This window comes from Cydia amplana, chromosome 23 (assembly GCF_948474715.1).
Source record: "Cydia amplana chromosome 23, ilCydAmpl1.1, whole genome shotgun sequence".
Lineage (NCBI taxonomy): Eukaryota > Metazoa > Arthropoda > Insecta > Lepidoptera > Tortricidae > Cydia > Cydia amplana.
Genome location: NC_086091.1, coordinates 3,350,663 through 3,372,151, shown reverse-complemented (window position 1 = coordinate 3,372,151; position 21,489 = coordinate 3,350,663). Strand labels below are relative to the sequence as shown.

The following is a 21,489-nucleotide window of genomic DNA, read 5'->3' as shown; positions in this document are numbered from 1 at the left end:
TCTTACTTAAGTAAAATACCAACTCATAAACGGTTTAAAAAGAATGAGGGAATCTCAAAGAAAAACCAAAAGAAAGTAGAAAAGCTGCATTAAAGAAATCGGTCAATGAGGCAGTTTCTAAAGTAATAGGTAAAAATTGCCCCATTAGCCCTCGTCCGATAGTTTCTAAATTACTACCTAGGTCTCACTGTTAGGCTGCGTTTCCACCGCGAGGATGTTAGGACGAGTACTGAGGCATGTTTGGAACCAATAGAAAATTCCGACTACAAGAGTTGCGTTGTGTTGAGGATAGGTACGAGTAAATGAAGTGATTCTATTATTCTGATGGAAACGCAGCCATATTAGGGCCTGATCTGATTAGTGTTGTGAATAAGGCTCATTTCGAGGCTTAAAGCCTCGAACTCGAACCCTTAAGATTCTCGAGGCTTAACGCCTCAAACGCGGCAAAGACGACTTCTTACATCCATACGCGTAAAATAAATAAATACAATTCTCAAATAATTATAGTCGAGTCTTCAAGACTTACGAGTCTTGAGGACTCGAGTCTTTAAGCCTAAAAAAAAAACAACGGGTTGCACTCCGGGAGTGCCGATAGAAGTGAAAACTCACCTCACTATGTTACCGACGCCCGGTAACACGATATTACATACGTTTAGCGGAGGTATTCTATTTATTTATTATATATTATTATCATTCTCAAATAAGATCACACTTTTTCATTGACATGTTTATTTACATACTGCCATGACAACGTCAAATTATTTGAACATAGGTAGAGTGTGTAAAAAAGTAAGGTTTTGAAAAGGAGTCCGCAACATAAATGTCAAATAACATTGAGTTTTTCTTTATTGATTTAAATGCCATCTAAATTGATCCCACGGCCGGAATGGCCACGTGATCGCCTTACGCTGTCTCGAGTTTATCATTTTTTCCCCACCTCAAAAAGTGCCCAGCGCCGCTAAAGAAATTTTCACTTCAATAAGCGTTATTCACAACACTGGATCTGATTGATCATACATTCTGTTTAGGTTTCTGTCGGTATTGACTTGACGTGAGCGTTATCGTGATAACGATAACAATCAAAGTTGATATATTTTTCTTCGGTCTTTTCGGTCTTCAACATTTCGGTGGAGTGGAGGTCCTGATTTGTAGAGATATGTGTTTTTTGTATGTTTCCAGACTTTCCGAAGATGGGTGGGTGGGCCGATTTGAAACATAATTTGTATACTTATACTTTACAATCTTTACATCGATAACTTAGACAAAAATTTCAACGTGGCTCTATCGATTACTTTGGTGCGCATATTTAAAAGTAGGTAACATTGAATGTTTGAAATTAAACTTTCGTGAGACATATTTTAAACTGTTTGGACGACTATCACTTTAATTTTTAGTCGCTATTTAAGTGAGTGAAATCGTTGTCGTCCAAACAGTTTAACATTAAATGTGTGTACATTTCTACTACCTATATATAAATGTACTTATTATTTATATGATACCTATCTATCACTACATAGTATAAAACAAAGTCGCTTCTCGCTGTCTGTCTGTACTTATGTATGCTTAGATCTTTAAAACTACGCGACGGATTTTGATGCGGTTTTTTTTAATAAATAGAGTGATTCAAGAGGAAGGTTTATGTATAATTTGTTAACCCGTGCGAAGCCGGGGCAGGCGCTAGTATCTTAATACAGTACGGTTCCCTATTAAGTAGGAAATTCAACAACACCATAGGCAACCGACTTGGCGGTTGCTTTCCCCATTCCCTTGCATTAGACATGCCCAGTTACACCAATAAGGGGGTAACGCCATTTTCTTTTCCCTCCATTTTCAAATGACATATGATTACGATTGTCTATGCGTTAACTGATTGTCTATGGTCGGGTAACGTGCATTACCGATGCATGAGCTTTCACTTAGATTGACACGTCAAGAAACCTAGGTAACCTAGGTTTAGCTTTCTGAGGGGGCGTAAAAAGTACCTATTATTTGCGGGCTAGCACGACGGCCAAGACTAGAATTACCTATTCGCACGTGTATCGTACAACGTTTTACGGTACATATGGCACTTTTTAAACTTTCGACATGCACGGAAGAAAGTGCTTTTTCCCGCACTAGTTCGGGAAAGTAGCACCATATGTACTGTAAAAGAATATAAAATCTTACTTGGAACGTAAACTGCTCTAGTGGATAAACGTATCATTTTCTGTACACCTTTTAGAACAACAATGACCCTCTTTCAGAGCATGAGAAATGAAAACTTAATATTATGTTTCTTTAAGACAGCGATCATCAGTCAATCCTGTAGACTTAGCACAGTAGTCAAAGCTGGAACAGTAAGCACGTAAATGTTAAAATAGATGGGGCTGTTCATAAATTTCATCATCTATTATTGACGGTTTTTGACCCCCTCCCCTAAAATCACCCAAAAATCATACTTTGAATGACTCCGTTCTTTCCCAAGTCATGCTACCATCATCCGATGTCCAACCAAATTGAAATGACGTAATTTATGAATAGCCCCTTCAGAGCAACAAAGCTCTGTGCACGTAACAACAGTGCGGCAGGAAGCCGTTTCTAGTGCTGCTAAATACGGAACCGAAACGCTTTTGATCTCGAATGCACCGTAGGGTTGTCAACGCTGTGATGAATTAATGATTGAGGATTTACGGATTTACGTGCTAAATAGTTGCGTCATAAATTAACTAATTAAGACGATTTTATGCGGGGGACACGTCATACTTAGTAATTTTACTAACAATTTTCATATTTTTAGCTTTTGTGCAAAAATTATTAGAACCTTTTAACGTGCGTTGTAGGCCAGAAACCACGACAGAAATCACGAATTCTATATCTAGCGAAAGTTACAAAATCAGTTTCGAATTTACGAAATTACTAGAGAGGTCTCACGATTGCTAATTACATTTATGGCAACCATGTTGTGATTTAAAAAAGTTTAAAATACGTTATGGTTGATTGGCAATATGAAATGAAGCTCCTTTTTTGAAGAACCCCACACAGTAGTCCCTCGAGAAAACCACGACAGGGAGTTCATTGCACACGCGGAAGGACAATCCTTAAACGGCACAAAGATTTGTGGGAACATATTTTCGCGTAGGTATCAGCCTAACGTACGTTGACAACATAAATGAGGCAAAAATTCGTATAGGTACTAAACCTGCTTAAGTCTTGGAACTACGAGGAATCAGAAGAAATTCTGAATCCTTCCCAAGTGATTCCTAACACCACGTACTCATAGGATTACTTCTTCATTCCTTTCATTATTTTTCTTCATAAAAGTGAATCAATTTTGGGGCAACCCTAGCGTGTAACTAGCATGATGTTAACGGCGTCAATACTACGATAGTTGTCTCTATTTTTAACTGTAAAGGAACATAATTTAACGTGCAGACAAAACGCATTTATTTGAACGAAGAAAATAGAAAGTTGAATAGGACTTCGTCTTTTGTGAACATTGGTATGTCTTAGAAAAAATATATTTTAAGGACCTTCTTATTGCACTTTTCGTGTGCTGTAGTTTCTTCTGTTATTATTTATCATCACAGTTTTCTTCAGAGTTGGATAAGTAAGCATAGGTGGTATAGGTATGATCTGTATGTAGGTAGGTGTACTAGGATAAGCGAAGGACTAAGCGATAGGACTAAGCGAAGAAAATATCAGAAACCAAATCCCCAATGCGTGTTCCCGTAAAATACGAGTATACACAGAACCCTAATTCACGGCTTTAATAAAACGTAGCTTTAGTTTGAACCTGTTAAAGCCAGTGTTGTGAAATGGTTGTGAATAACGCTTATTTTTAGGCTTAAAGACTCGAATTATATTTATTTTACGCGTATGGATGTAAGAAGTCGTCTTTGCCGCGTTTGAGGCATTAAGCCTCGAGAGTCTTAAGGGTTCGAGTCTTTAAGCCTCGAAATGAGCGTTATTCACAACACTAATTAAAACACCTGAACCCTCATGAGTCTCACATTACCCCGACACCCTTGATCCGATGACCTTTCACACAATGGCGGAACGAATTGTGAAAGCGTTCGACAACTGTCATTCTAGCACAATGTGTTTGACGTACAATGGATGGAAATTACATATTTTAACTATGCGGGAACTGACGGGTGTCAAGGCTAACGCGATTCTGCGGATCCGCACGCCGCTCTGGTGTGTGAACGAGACAGCGCTATGCTCGTAGCAATGTTCCGCTCACACACCGTCTGAAGACCGTACAGGGCGGACACTGCCTTAAAATGGGCTGAAGAAAACGACTGAGTCCCTAAATTATGCCACTAAAAGATTGGGACTTCAAAATAAAGCATAAGTTCTAAGCAGTACATATGCTTACCTTTTTAGGGTTCCATACCCAAAGGGCAAAAACGGGACCTTTATTACTAAGACTCCGCTGTCGTCCGTCTGTCTGTCTGTCACCAGACTGTAACTCATGAACCGTGGTAGATAGACAGTTGAAATTTTCACAGATGATGTATTTCTGTTGCCACTATAACAACAAATACTAAAAACATAATCTTTAATAGAAAAAAAAACCGACTTCTCTAACTACTAGCCTAACCCACTTAACGGTGCTTATACTTTATTTGGTAATATGTATACATTTTATGGTAATCATAGTGGTTGATTTAGTTTAGGTATCATAGTGGTTTTCCGGGTCAAGGTCCGGGTCTGGGTCCGAGTCCGAGTACGGGTCCGAGTCCGGAGTCCGGGGCCCAATCCAAGTCAAAATCGAAATTGAAAATCACAAAACGTGTACTATGCGTCGTTGAGGAGTTCTGTTCTGATCATCATCAGCAGTTCCACTTCATCAAATGCCACAGTTTTTAATGTAAATGCTTGATTTTCTGATGAAAATATATAAAATTCTATACGGATGCCTTTAAGATTTGAGAAGTTCCCTCGATTCCTCATGGATACCATGTTCAGGACTTGAGATTGACATAAATGTGCCTAAAAACCTAACTTGCTTAACAAACATAACGAAAAGGACAAATCGCCAAATGCGAGCTATGCGTCGTTGAAGAGTTCCGTTATGATCATCATCAGCAGTTCCACTTCATCAAATGCGACAGTTTTTAATGAAAATGCTCGATTTTCTGATGAAAATACATAAATCTCTATACGCATGCCTTTAAGATTGGAGGAGTTCCCTCGATTCCTCGTGGATCCCATCATCAGAACTCGAGCTTGACAAAATTGTGGCTTAAAAACTTAACTTGCTTAACAAACATAACGAAGAGGACAAATCGCCAAACGTGAACTATGCGTCGTTGAAGAGTTCTGTTCTGATCATCATCAGCAGTTCCACTTCATCAAATGTCACTTATTTTTATGTATATGCTTGATTTGTTGATGAAAATACAAAAATCTCTATACGCATGCCTTTAAGATTTGAGGAGTTCCCTCGATTCCTCATGGATCCCATCATCAGCACTCGAGCTTGACAAAAATGTAGCTTAAAAACTTAACTTGCTTAACAAACATAACGAAGAGGACAAATCGTCAGACGTGTGCTATGCATCGTTGAAGAGTTCCGTTTTGATCATCATCAGCAGTTCCACTTCATCAAATGTCACTTTTTTGAATGTATATGCTTGATTTGTTGATAAAAATACAAAAATCACTATATGTGTGCCTTTAAGATTTGAGGAGTTCCCTCGATTCCTCATGGATCCCATCATCAGAACTGGGTTTTGACGAAAACGGGACCAATCTGTATGCATATACATACAATCAAAAAAATAATTTTCAAAATCGGTCTAGTAATGACGGAGATATGGAGTAACAAACATAAAAAAAAATAAAAAATAAAATAAAAAAAATAAAAAAAACATACAACCGAATTGATAACCTCCTCCTTTTAGATTTGGAAGTCGGTTAAAAATAAAATAAATATTTAAGTGGCGTTTTTGCGTAATGGTACGGAACCCTTCGTGCGCGAGTCCGACTCGCACTTGGCCGGTTGTTTTTTAGAATCCGTACTAAATGAAAATAATACAATGTCCTACGACGTTTGACAGTGACAGGTACAGACAAACCGAAACAGTGGCGGATTTGCAGTCTTTGCCGCCCTAGGCTCAGACCCTGTAGCCGCCCCTTCAGCATCAGCACCCATAATATTGACTACATTTAGGTCAGGCAACGAAAAGGTATAGAGGGAAATGCTTGGGACACATTTTTAACTTAGTTACTTTGTTTGGACTCGTTAGGAGGTGAAAATATCAAAAGTCCCCGGCCGTAGCCCTTGAGCGGGGGTAGGGGGGTTTGATTTGAAGGTTCCATTTTTCGGTTTTTCGCTTATAATATCTTGGAAACTATGCGTCGTTGTGACATGATCATTATAAATACCTATAAAATGAAAGCTGATTAAATTTGCTACAAGTTTTATACAGTCGAGTTTTTCGATCTAGAGTATCTTGTTTAGTTTTTGAGATAGCCGCTCTTGAATTTCCATCAATAATATTCACGGTGCTCACGAGGAAAGGAACCCGAAAGATTTTAACAGTGTAGCAAATCTGCGAAATTGACTCCACACTAGATATGAGCGCCGCGCCGGCGCGCCGCCGCCGCCGACAAAATTTTCGCGCCGCCGCCGCCGACGCTGCGCTATCGGCGTGGCATCGGCGTGACCTTGGTAGTTACTACTACTTTCGGAATCAGATAATATATTTTTAATCGAGTTTAGATCATTAACGGCGCCATTTCGAATAGTTTATAGGCATTTAAAAGGTATTTTAGGCCCATATAATTCAAAAATATTGAAGGCAAATGCAAACTTATCTGTCTAGTAACCGCGCTACTAGTCTTGGGGAAACGAAATTATTTAATATCAATTTTAACATCAATATGCTTGTAATCAAATACTGCTTTCCTTCCATTTTTATTGTGGAACGTTCCACATTACAATTTATAGATTGTATATATACACTAGACATATGTCAATCACAATGAAAAAATTAACTGTGATCAACTCTGGCTAACGTGAGACTCGAACCCACATCTTTGGATTACCGATCCAATGCATAACTAAAATTAGTTGGGTTAGCTAGCCATCCGTCATTTACCGCGAATTTAACCATTGCAAGCATGGTTAAACGTCTTTAAAAGGTATAAAATGGGGTTAAAGTTGAGATATTAAGCGTTTCCACGTCCAAATGTCCGGCCGTTGGCTTCGCACGGAAGGGCGTCGGAATCGGGTCTCAATTAAACTTGGCCACTGTTTAAATTTCAATCTTTGCTCTCTCGCAGCTCAATCTTTGGCCTTGCATCGCTCGCATGGAATTAAGTTGCTATCTGAACCTGCAAGTTTTTGGCCCTGTTTGGAGCTCAACTTTCGGCCTATTTTAAAACGCTTGAGCATTGGTCCTTATCCGATCTTAGCTCCATTGCAGCTCGGCCTTTGGCGTCCGCACGAATGCGCCCGCAGGAAAGCACTAGATCTTTAACACTATGGCTTCAGTCTTTATCGGCCTGCGCCCTCGCTCTGCTCTCTTGCAGCTCGGCCTCGCACAGAAGCGCGCCGCAATCGGCGCTCCAGGCGTTCGGCCATCAGCCAAGCTTACACTTGGCGTTCGATTCTTAGCTGTATGCTTACCTGCAGCTCATCCTCTGGCCTCGCATTGGGAGGCGTCGAAATCAAGTCTTCGGTGTTACATGGAGCTCGGCGTTGGGCCTCACTTTTTGACATACTTAAATCGGTTTTGTTGAATCGATATTGGTTAATGACAGAGCTCGATTTTCTTTGGACTGTCGACAAGACTTTTCCCTGATACAGTCAATCCGCAATTTTTAACTTAGCACAAAAGATAAGGGCCTCGCTAAGATCTTCCGGCCAGAGCCTCGCCAAGATTAAGACCGCCTCTGATGCCGCGCGATACCGCTTATCCACAGTTTATACGATATCAATTTTTTTCGTACCATTATTCAATAAATTATCCTTGAAAATAAAAAATGCATTTATTTCATAACTTTCTTACAGCAAAGACATGTTTTTTCGGTAAAATTTTGGTTTGAATTCTTTTTCCATTAACCGAAGGTGTTTCAAGGCCACGCCGCCGATTCGCCGCCGCCGCCGACAAATTTTGACCGGCGCGCCGCCGCCGGCTAAATGCCTATCGGCGCTCATATCTACTCCACACTCACGTTCGCGGCTTCGCTCCGCGATTCGCGCACGAGTGTGAAGGGCCCTATACAAGCCCCCCTCCAGACTATTGTGCGTGAATTGCGGCCCGACTTCGCCGAGCGAACATATCGCGACGTTGACGTATGACTCCACACTCGCAAACTTCTCGGTGAAACTTCTCGGTTCTCGGGTCGCAGTTTAGTTCGAGCCAAGATGGCTGAAAAGCATCAGCTGATCGAGTTTAACTGTCATTTATATAAGGCATCATACTTGCTGTAGCTATTTTTCCATTTTGTTTTGTTGTAAAACCGTAAAATATAGCCGCTATATATAATAGAATTAATATTTATCTTGCAACTGATGAGCCAAAATAGTATGTATTGTGGAGACTTGCAAGTTCGCGCTTCGCGCCTCCTTTAACGCTGGCCGAAAAACCGACAAAAAACGGGGAACAAGGCGCGAAGGCGTGAACAATCTGTGAAATCGACGCCACACTCGCGTTCGCGGCTTCGCGCCGCGATTCGCGCATAACTGTGGAGGGCCCTCAAGATATCGAAAAACTGTAGGTACTAAATAAAACTTGTAGCAAATTTAATCAGCTTTCATTTTGTACAATGATCAGTCGTTAGAACGCATAGTTTCCGAGATATAAGCGAAAAACCGAAAAATAGGACCTTCAAACCTCCCTCTTCCCCCGGCTGAAGGGCTACGGCCGGGGACTTTTGATATGTTCACCTCCTAACTAGTTCAAACAAAGTTACGAAGTCAAAAATTGTGTTCCAAGCATTTACCTCTATACATTTTTTTGAGAATTCGTTGCCTGGCCTAATTTTAAGTTATTTCTTGTTATCATCAGCGATTTTTTTGTCACAATTTGCCGCCCCTAATATCTCGCCGCCCTAGGCTCGAGCCTACTGTGCCTTATGGGAAATCCGCCACTGAACCGAAATCATATTGTTCATACAAATTGTATGTATATGTATGTATGTAATGTAGGAAGACTCAAGTCTTAAACGGAAGCCTTCCATTACCGGGGCCAGAGTTCACTGGCACACGGGAGATGATACAACGAATAAGGGACTAGCAAGAGTTGATACTACCTACGCCCGCGTAGATTGTTAAAAACTATGAAACCAATTTTCCCCCACTCCTCATTTGGGGTTTCAAAAATTCCTTGTTTAGTGGAACTCCTTAACATTAAATACAACAGGCTGTCTGGAAAAGATCGCTTTTTAGCTCTTTCGGTGTTATCTATAAACATCCGCTAAGTTAATCAGCTGATGATCATCGTTTGTCCCTCTCTATGGCATAACGACAGATAAGGACAAACGATGATCATCATCTGATTAAGTTAGCAGCCGTTTATGATCGAATAACGCCATAAGTGGTTATATCAACTCTTGTGGATCCACGAGGAGTATAGCTTTAAGATGAGTCAGTGTTTTTATCTATGGTAATGCGATGGGCAAAGTCCGCATCTCCCAGTCGAAGTTCGGATATATTTAGTTTAGGTACAGTCAGCAAAAAGACGCAAACACCGCGAAAGTAGCCCAGGGTGACTAGCCAACATAACAATCGTTGATAGAAATCACTGATCGAAACTTAATAATGTATAAAAGAAGAAATAGTCGCGTGACTTTTCGAAGCATCTGTCATTCCGATAAAATTTTTCCATAAGTTTTTGTTTGTTGATGTACGATTGTCATCTTAGCTAAGCCCCCAGGGGCTCTTGTGTGTGACAATAGTTTAAAGAAAATGCCAGTCGAAACATAAACAATGTATGGAAATTGGAAACGACATCATTCCATACACTTTTCGTCGTTGCTGTCATCGGTTTCGGAAAATGTATCTTATCGTTTGACGTTTGTCGACAAACGATTTTTGTCTTTCGTTTCGACTTTCGACTTTTTTTATCACCGGAAAGACATCTACAAACCTTGCAATTAATCACATGTTACTTGCATGGACACATTACGAATGAAATTCATTTATAAAGTGGCCAAATTTGCAGCTGAGTTACAAGTGCATTGCCGAATAAGTAGGTGAAATGAATTCAATTGATCTGTCAGTTACAGCAATGTATCGAAAATCACTTGCGTTTTGTCCTGGCGTGTCTCACTCCGCGATTTCGTCGCTTTGCTACAGGTAGCTAAAAGTACATCCGTTCGGCCCCATTTTTGGGGAAAGCCATAAGCCGCGCGTGGCGCTGTCGCCACCTAGAGGCCATATCTGTGCTGATCGTAACAGACGCGTTTTGTTAGAGAGTGAGTCTTCTGTACTTAGTACTATTATTTATTCTGTGTGCAAGGTGAGTGGAGCCATTTAATAGTTCTATAGTGAGTCACCGCGCAGGCGCGAGGAAACCATTGTTTTGATTTTGTTGCATGCGATGCATTCTTGCTTGCATATTTCATACGTTAATAATTATACGGTTAACCCTACAAGATTTATTTAATATATATTTACAATATTTACACAGGTACTTATTACATACATTTTAGACGAAACCTAATGTCACCTGGGGCATAGTCACCAGGCCACTGGCCGCATTTCCCCGCTGTATTGTTAAACTCAGCCTTTGGGCAAAATATGACTCTGCTCGTAGGTCGCCAGACACTCTAAAATATGCAGTTCTAAATTTCTTGACTTATACATGGTATAAATGATATAGACATTTTTTTTATAATATTACTTGACAGTTGTTTAAAATTACTATACTGGGTGACTGAAAATTTTCAGATACCATGCTGTGTCTTATCTGAAGTCACTTTTCTAATTCTTATGGACTAGAATCTATGAATAAACAATAAGTACTTAATTTGTTTATTGTTGACTGTTAACTTAACTGCGTGTCAGTTTTTTATTTAGGTTTTTTTCTAGGAAAATAAGTAAGTAGAGAGTTAGTTTTTTTTGATAGTTTGTATAGATGACATCAACATTTATGAAAAATTTCATAATTGTCCGTTTTATACTTTTTGAGAAAAAAAATAAAAACTTTTTAGGGTTAAATGAATGTCACGGGGTTCCAGGCGGCAGTAGAGGGTTAAAAATTGGTGTGGATTATTTTCATTTGACGGGGCATCAACTGGTAGTAGTTTTGAACTCAAAGCTTTGGGGGCAATTTTTGAAGGCTTATCCTGCTACACCCTTTAAAACTTTTTAATTAAGAACGTATTGCCCATTACTGGTACCCGTCAACTTAATGTGTCTTAATCTAATACCTTTAAACGAGCAATTCTTGCATATTTATTTATTTATTTATTTATATGTATATGTATTTCGGGGATCTCGGGAACGGCTCTAACGATTTCGATGAAATTTGCTATATGGGGGTTTATGGGGGCAAAAAATCGATCTATATGTTTTCCGAGCAAAGCTCGGTCTCCCAGATATTGTGTCTTTACTAGTGCAGTTACCTTAAATTCGATTTACCTATGCACCAGAATGCCATATCGATACCCTTTATCTTTACGACTACAATTCATATGCCTATAACATAGCCTCAGATTTAAGTATAATTTTCAAATGCTCGAGAATATAGCCTCTAAATAACACGTCTCCATTTTATTATCATGTAAATTGACTTTAGCGCCCGAGGGGGATTTAGATTGGATAGCGCGTTGACAATATGTAGTTTGTATGTATCAGAAAAATAATATACAAGTACTATTGTAGATTAAAACCAGGAATTATTGCTTATACACAACAACAACACAAATATAGTGTATCAAAAATAGTGGGGATTAGGAAAAAACCGGCCAAGTGCGAGTCGGACTCGCGTTCCAAGTATTATGGGCATGTCACTTCAATAATCTATGTTATAGCCTGACCAGTAATATATGATAATTGTCAAGAGGGCGCTGTTATTCTCATGTATAGGGTGATAATTCAGTGTAGTATGAAAAAATTAGTTCCAGTGAAATTTCGCAACATGGCGCACCCTCAATAGATCCTGGTTCACCTATAATATGACGTTTATCATGACACCGCCACACTTTGTTGTATTCCTGTCGGTGCACCGTGCAGCGGGCCTACCGCGAACCACGTTCGACGTGTTACCTCCCTGTCACACTTACGTACGAATTTACAAGTGCGACAGAGAGGAAACACGTCGAACGTGGTTCGCGGTAGGCCCGCAGAGTTAGTTTAGTTTTTTTGATTACTTTACAAGCCTCAACTTGTTAAATTATGTTTTATCCCTTTCTTCCAAATACATAGGTCAAAATGACAGATAAAGACAAACGACGTTTATGAAAGCACCATACTCTATTTTGTGGTAGATTGTCAAACGTACTATTATTAAATTGCCTTAATTAGCATTACTAGCATTTACGACGCAAAACAGTTTATTTTGACTGTCCAAAACTGTATTTATCACCACATTCTTTTGCTACGTCAACAATTCAACATCTAACATATAAATTTCAAATAATAATCAACCCTGCAGTCATAAAAGCAAGGTTCAAAGTCAAATGGCAAATAATGATAATAAGGGCGAAGTGTAGGGTGACCAAAAAAGTGTAGTCACGCCTCCCTTATCAAACCGTTTAATAACCTTAAAAGGTTCTTTTTGAGTGCGTTCCTTAATGACATAATCGTGTAAAAGGGGTTTTTTGTTGAAATGTTTTGATTTATTCCTTGATAGTGATCAGATTGAAAGATAAAAGTCAAAAACGGAAAAGACTAGTGACAGTTAAACTAGCATGACACTGCATTTTTTTTGGTAGAACAAACGATGCGAGACTAGTGACAAAAATACTCGTAACAATATATTATTAGGGCTGATTTAGACGGCGCGCGAACTCACATGCGATTTTAGATACACTGCGGACTGTTGGTTACGTCCAATTCAACCGACCGATCAAAACCCGCAATGTAATGAAACTCGCATGCGAGTTCTCGCATCGTCTAAATAAGCCCTTAGTCTTTAAGGAAAGAGAAGAGTCGTGGAATGTAAGGGAACCTATACATTATATTATGTACTAATATTTAGATACCTTTGTTCCACTTAAAAAAAATATACTTAAATAATGTTGTTACCTTTTAACACAAGTTTTGTTTTACCTGCTTTTAAATTATTGACTCCTACATCTTTTCTTTTATTACATTTATGAATTTAAGTTATTTCTAATAACCTGGAATAAAATTTTCGGTAGGTAAGCAATAAAAGGACTCCCCATTGCAATGTTTAAATAAAATAGTTTAAATGCAGTATGTCTCATTAATTATGAATGTCTCACACTAACCCATTTGGGTTGGTCACCCTGTATACAATTTTAAAATGTCAGTAATCCACAGTCAAGTTCAAGTCAGCAAATTAACTAAACCGTCACGTAATGTACAGGTTTTAACCTCACTACGCCATTAATGTTGATTCCAGTTTAATTCTAGATTCTAGACCCAATCTAAAGCCTGCACTTAAATCTTCAAATCGCTTAAGAATGCTGTTCCATTAAATTGCTATTACTAGCCGATTGAATGTCAATCTACAACGGATATGTGAGTAAATGCAATTACGACCTTAATGAAAGATGAAGAAGGTTCAGAATTGACTGAAAGATCCATCGGAAATGATTCGTCTTTATTACGTGCAGGTTTAGTTCTGATTAATGATTCTTTAATTGTGAATCGAGTTAAGATAATCTAATTCCTTATTGATACAAATTATGGCATTGAACGGTATATTTTAAGTCTGCAGGATATATACATAATTATTAATTTCCACGTCGAAAACTCCAATTCCGTTTATACTTCTTCACATTAAATTAAAGGTCCCTCCTTAGGAAATCATTTCACCGTAACAAATCAATGTGTTTACTGCCAAACTCTCTGTATGTCTTTAGCCAAATTCGTTTAGCCATGCTTTAGAAGTTTAGAATATAAACATACAATTTTCTTATTTTTAAATAATATTCTTCTTAATCACAGACCTTAATCACAGAGTTCAAAATTTAACATAACTAATCTATTTTTTCTTCTATTGTTACAGGTAGCACGACAGATCTTACACCAACACTAATAGGCATATACGACTCCTTGCTAGAGCCCAAAAGCCTAAGACCAGAAGCGAGCGCTCTAGAGAAGGCTAAAGACGCAAGAAATGACCCACCAGTAGACCTCAAGATCGAAGAAACGCCTAAAGATCCGTCCAAGATGGTAGGCAGTGTCAAACTACCCATAGCAGCAGTTAACAAAAGTTCTTTATACAAAAGGTGCAATGGTGAAAGTGATACCAGTGAAAAAGTGCAAAGAACGTTTAAAGATAAAGTTTCAGAGACATCTACATTTGATAATTTATCGCCGAATGTCAAAAGGATGATCTCAAGTGCAACAGAGACTACTACGTTAAAGTTTCAAAGGAAAGGGAATAACGCTAGAACTTCCACTAGACAACGATCGAATATACCTCTGTTTGGAGCTACATCGAAGCTTACCCAGTCAGGTGTTGATATCTTAGATTCTGTAGAAATTTACGATCAACCCTGTGGTATAAAGAGCTTTGGTAAAAAAGTTGAAGAAGAATCTCCATCGAAACTACCTTTAAAGCCTGATTTTAGAATAGATGAACAAACAACATACGATGTCCCAACGAATAATAGACCGGCTATCTACGATGTGCCAGTAGCAAATAAGACAGCATTCGAATCTCTATCATTACCATACATCGACCAATCTATTGAGCTCTCTATATCTTCAAACGATAGAGAATTCGATATAAAACTGTCATCAAAAGACAATTCTCCCCAAAAACCTGTAAAGACCGAAGTGCCTTCAGATACATTCCCAAATGGAACCAATAGTTTAAATAGAAAAGACTTTGTTAGTAAGAGTGAGAGTCCATCAAAATTAGCCAAAAGTGGTCCTTATCCCGAAGCAGTTGGATCGACTGGTAATTTGAAAACGATACCAACGAAAGAGACACTACATCCACCGCCTATAGAAGTAACTAGACCGCTCTCTATGAGTTCCATTGCTTCTTCTAGTTCAACCTCAAGTAGTGGTGTCCAGAATAAAGGAGGAGTGAACTCTGCGTATTTGGCGTCTATCGAAAGTTTGGATGATCATAGTGATGTTGATATGGCTTCGGCGAACGGTAGCAATAATTTTGTGAATAGTGCGGGCATTTTGAATAAAAGTGCGACGGAGGAGAGGCACACGGAGACGATACCACGTAAGTTATTTTCCTCTATTTGTGTAAGAATTTACGACTAGATTTTGTTTTCATAAGTCACATATCAACAAAATGTATCACACTCTCAACCTATTGCAATGTGAATTGTACTTTTTTGTCCAACGTAAACTAGTTTGTCAAAAGAGTAGAGGCTTGGACTAATTTATATGTATTATGGTACTAACAATATTGTATGGAATTTTTAATATTCTGAATTAAACATATGTATATATTTTTTTAATTTGGATGGAAATGTTCTTTATCTTTTGATCACTTTATATTCCTTTCATTTAAAATCCGAGGGGCCACTAGCACTCTATTTGCGGTTCATTCGCGAATTGCAAGCGCACGTTATAACGTTTTACGAGTATGTGCGCGAGTAGTTAGCGAAACTTTTGCAAAAAGACGAATACGTGACACCCATTGTCTATGTTTTCCACAGCTTTTTCCGGACCATTGTAATATTTCAGGCCAATCCTGGAACGAGGTGTCAGGGCTGTCGCAGCTGGAGCGCGTGTGCGGAGAAATAGTGCAGACGGAAAACGTCTACGTTGAGGACCTGCGGCAAGTTGTTGAGGTAAGCTTCACTACATAGTATAAAACAAAGTCGCTTCCCGCTGTCTGTCTGTCTGTGTGTATGCTTAGATCTTTAAAACTACGCAACGGATTTTGATGCGGTTTTTTTATATCGATAGAGTGCTTCAAGAGGGAGGTTTATGTATAATTTGTTAACCCGTGCGAAGCCGGGGCGGGTCGCTAGTAGGGATTGCAGAACCGGTACTGTTTAAAAGAACCGGGATTTTCGGTACCGGGCAAAACTGGAACCGGGATTTCCCGGTATTTTCGATACTTTCGGGACTGCCTTCAAAAATCAGTTTTCACATCAATTTTCAGTAAAAAAAAGCGTAAAACGACCACGAATCTTTCTTAAAACAATAAAAAAGTAGCACAGTGAAGGTACACACTTCTTTTGTACCATAATATGTGTCTTTAAGTCACACAATCATTAATATAATTTGCTTCTTTTTTCCTAAACGACATGATATTTTTACTATCTTTGTTGATTGGCAAAAACTGAATTGTGGCTCAGTAATATCATCATTTTTTTTTTAAATATGTAAGACGTTTTGTGAAAAAGGATTAAAAAAAAGATAATTTTCGCATGCGTTCAAAATGGGCTGTATTTTGAGTAAAATCTTAGGTGAAGTATCAATATTTATATTGAAACAAGACAAGTGCCAACCAAGTTCTCTTGAAATTAAGACTTTGTAATGACAAGATAAATTCTTAATTTAAAGTAAGAGCGTATCGCCTAGCGTGGTACGGGCATGTGATGCGGAGGGATGAAAGTCATGTGACGAGAAAGGTATTACGAATGAATGTGGAGGGAAGTACAAGGAGAGGAAAACCGAGGAAAAGGTGGATGGACTGTGTGAGAGATGATATGAAACGAACGCAAGTGAATGATGAGGTGACGAGAGACTGAGAGAGGAAGAGAAAGACATGTTGCGCCGACCGCAAGAGAATGGGACAAGGGCAAGAGAATGATGATTGATTTAAAGTGGTTGTTTTAGGATGATATGTATTTATAGTTCATGCATCTAAGGGTTAATCGAATAAAAATGTCGGGAGACAGAGAAAGGAAGAGAAAGACATGCTGAGCCGACCCCAAGTGAATGGGACAAGGGCAAAATAATGATGATTAATTTAAAGTGGTTGTTTTAGTATGAGAGGTATTGTTAGTTCATGCATCTAAGGGTTAATCGGTCGTCAGTTTTTCTCATCTCTAAATTATCGCTTAATAACACGACATCAGAAATGTTTATATATATACTCAAACAGACATACCGACATAATTAAACAGTTAAACTCGGACCGCAGGATGTTTGTTCGTCATAAAACAAACAGAATCCAAATAGACAGCGTTAAAGCAATCTTAAAATAGTCTAAGCTAGTTCCGATACATTTCTACTATTATGTTTCTTTTAATTTAAATCCTTCGTTTCCTTTGAAATTCGAACCGCATTTTTAACTCCCAAAAGGTTTTCATCGACTATTTGACTTCCGAAAGCTTTAGGTTTTCAATTAATCTCATATTTTTTACATATTTTTTTATCATAAGTAATTATTTCAATCATTAGATTCATTAGTAAACTGATTTTGAAACATTTTGTGCTAGAATTCATTTTAAAGAGATTTCATGGGACTGCTGCTAGCTCTATCGACTATAGTATCAAAATAGTTACGAGAAAACTGTGCGGGTGTGAAAGCCTTAACCGTATGGAATAAAGCTTATCTTTGCTTGAAATTTAGATTTCTTAAGCTTGTGTATTTCGCTGCAGACATTTTCCGATGTCTTTGAAATATAACTCTAACCTACTTTATTGCGGAAACGGTTTAAATTTTTTATTTAGATATTCAATAGCGTAGGAAATTCGAGGAAGTTATTTTTCAGAATTGTAATTAATGGATGTTTCCGAATTCATTAAATTATTTGTAAGGTGCGGAATAAAATGTATTGTATTTAATTAACTGACAGATCAGTATCATATAGGAAACCGATCGTATAACTAAAACTCGAATTGGCCTACTACTTGTAGTTGCAATCTTTTTTCTGCATGCATTTCAAAGCGAACTCAACTTTAACGTAAAGAGCTAAGGTTGGTATTGAATGCATGATTGTATAGGTCGTAACGGGACGGCCCAATATGGGGATGATTGGTGACAGCGACTGGGAGATCTTTAAATGTCTGCATTTTTGCACTAGCCTAGACTAGTCAGACCGTTATGTTCCTAGATTTATTATAATGATGTATGCCTAGATTTTATGTAGAAATCCGTTGTCTGTACATACATATATTGAAACGAAAACAGATAGTATGTACTATTAAACTTAACAATTTGAAAATAAGTGTGTACTCGGCGTTAACATCCAATTATGAACAAAGGATCAATAGGTAATGGGAAATTAGGTGATTAATTAGGTAATTCTAAATAAGTAGGTAGTTTTGTGTAATTTAAAAGAATGTATTTTAATTTATAGCGTCCGACTGAAGTTTCGGTTTCGGCAGATTTTGACATTAAAATCATGTTTCAACCATAGGTTCAGTTTCGGCCGAAACTAGAGCAAAACCGAAACTTCGGTTTCGATTTCGGGACATCGTTATATATGTATACGTGACTACGTGTAAAGTTCTATCTCGCTCACACGCCGGAGCGATGTGCGAAACCGCAGTGTGTTAACCGCGTAGATACTGACAGACAGGTAAATAAATAATAAAATAAATATTATAGGACATTCTTACACAGATTGACTAAGTCCCACAGTAAGCTCAAGAAGGCTTGTGTTGTGGGTACTTAGACAATGATATATAACAAATACATAGAAAACACCCAAGACTCAGGAACAAATATCTGTGCTCATCACACAAATAAATGCGCTTCTGGGATTCGAACCCAGGACCGCGGCTTCACAGGCAGGTCACTCACTACCCACCAGGCCAGACCACGACTAGTCGTTGAAGGTAACGTAACGTACTAAAACAAATTTCGCCGCCGACCAGATCAAGCTGCGTTTTTTATCGCCGCCATCTAATGTCTCAATCTAAGCCAATTAGCACTAAACCCCGTTTAAACGGCGTTTAGTATCACCGGCTTTCACCGTTACGTCGCTTTCTACAGCTTTTGCTAATTAAACACTTTGGCGACAGGACATTTTGTAAGGAAATAGTTTAGTCTCAAAGTAAGTCAGGAAAACCTATGACTAGACTTAACCCGAAAAGCGACTGGTAAATTTCAAATGATATTTCATACATAAGTTCCGAAAAACTCATTGGTACGAGCCGGGCTTTGAACCCGCGACCTCCGGATTGCAAGTCGCACGCTGTTACCGCTAGGCCACCAGCGCTTCATGCCTAAATAAACATAAAATTTACTAATTAACACCGGTAGCCCGCGTCAAAATCCTCCGAAAATGGCTCCCGGAAGTGGGTTGGCGCGGTCTGTCAAAACTGTCATACTGTCAACGGTAATTAGTGGAGGGACGAGTGGACATGTCACGACGACCGTTAGCGGGTGAGAAATAGGTTTAGGCGAAAAGATAATCTGACACTGACAAACTGGCTAACAGGCAACCAACCAAAATTGTAGTGAATTGCTTATACATATGTATCTTATATAGATGTAGGTAAACACCAAAACAGGATTAGCCACGTCAAATTAAGCCGAATTTGGCCAATCTGCGGAAATAATTTGTGTAGTTTTGAAAATTGGTACAGGTACTACGGGGCGGTATATGGACAATTTCACAAAGTTTAGTGCTGATTGCCATTGATCAGTCCGTCAATTTTGATTGGTTCTCCTGAAATGTGTTTGTGAAGGCGGAATTCCACCAGTGTGCGGCACTAAGCATTTTTTTGTACTGAATATACTTGTGCCCTCGGAGGAATAATCCAATATGGAGTGGTGACACGCACTAATTTCTATGTGAAAAATTCTGCCGTTTTCGGCGCGGGGGGCGAGGAACGCACACAAATAATGTAAACACTAATGCATTTTTTGCATGCGTCGCTACACACGCACACGACAAAATTATCAAACACTAGCATAAACTATATTCACACAAATACAAGAACAAACACAGACAACCCTGTCCGTGAACGAGATGATGTCAGTTTTAAGTAAACGTAAAAGTGCGAGGGACTTGTCGATAATATTGTCGATATTTTATTGACTGAATTTTAACTGTCTGCTTTAGTCAATTATAACCATCAAAAACATTACATGTGAAAACCGGCCAAGTGCGAGTCGGACTCGCGCACGGAGGGTTCCGCACCATCAACAAAAAATAGAGCAAAACAAGCAAAAAAACGGTCACCCATCCAAGTACTGACCCCGCCCGACGTTGCTTAACTTCGGTCAAAAATCACGTTTGTTGTATGGGAGCCCCACTTAAATCTTTATTTTATTCTGCTTTTAGTATTTGTTGTTATAGCGGCAACAGAAATACATCATCTGTGAAAATTTCAACTGTCTGGCTATCACGGTTCGTGAGATACAGCCTGGTGACAGACGGACGGACGGACGGACGGACAGCGGAGTCTTAGTAATAGCATGTAATAGGGTCCCGTGTTTACCCTTTTGGTACGGAACCCTAAAAAGGTGCAAGTCTCGCAACGCTTCTACTACAAAAAAGTTTTGAGATGTAATGCTAATGTGAAACCAAGTCGGTTATCATCGTAGTGTACCTTTACTTTACCTACTATTTGTAGGAACTGCAACAGTAACTTTGTAATTGCATATATTTATATGGAATGACAAACTTACTTATGCAGTTCTTAGAACTTTAAAACGTGACTGATATTGCAATATTTTTAGGTTTTCGATGGCTTGGTAAGCTGAAAACTACTTATGTTTAAAATTTATTGCATCTTTTGGAAATCTAAAAAAATAAATCAAAATAACAATATATTTATAATGTTCATATAGATTTTATCGATATTGGTTTTTATGGTGTCCCATCGCTAACTATGGTAGAGTGATACCAGAGTAATAAATTAAAAGTGCCTATTTAAGGAAAATGACGGCAGTAAATACCTTAAAATAAATAAAATACAATACAAATATTGGACATGTAAAATAAAAAATATACGATTGAAACTAAGAGAAAAATGAATTTTCAAACAGTAGTAGGGTAGGTGCGTTAGTTTTCGTCCACTTGAAGAAATTGAATATAAATCTACATTGCTGCAAAAATTTGGACTTAAAGCAATCCTTAATGTCGAGACAATATACGAGTATCTATCTACATAAAAAATGTATTTGGCAAGTAGCAAATTAAATATCAAATATGTTATTTGCTGATTAGCAAATATTTATTTTGTCATGTGGACGAAAACTAGAGACTAGAGCATGGACGGAAACTAGCACAATGACCAGATCGGTAATATCACGTTACTTATGATTTATACTATTTATTTCTTTGAATGGATTATGTTGATATAAAAATAAGGTGTTATAGAAAAATAATGTGTTATATAAATTATATAATAATAAGCAACGCAAATTAGAAGTTAGGTATACCTAATGAATATTTAGAAAGTCTTCTTTAAATATTACCCTAAATTAGATCTAGTACCATGAAGTGGTATCACTTTCAGACTGACAATGTTTT

General features: G+C 38.3%; 1 protein-coding gene across 2 annotated transcripts in view; it reads left to right on the top strand.

The window, feature by feature from the left end:
* LOC134658780 (uncharacterized) overlaps positions 1 to 21,489 on the top strand; it is a 136,896-nt gene that overhangs the window by 85,569 nt on the left and 29,838 nt on the right. For both annotated transcript variants that reach the window (XM_063514417.1, XM_063514418.1), the window contains exons 2-3: positions 14,136 to 15,317; positions 15,788 to 15,894. In XM_063514417.1, coding sequence (XP_063370487.1) covers positions 14,136 to 15,317; positions 15,788 to 15,894 — 1,289 coding nt within the window. The remainder of the gene's footprint in view (positions 1 to 14,135; positions 15,318 to 15,787; positions 15,895 to 21,489) is intronic.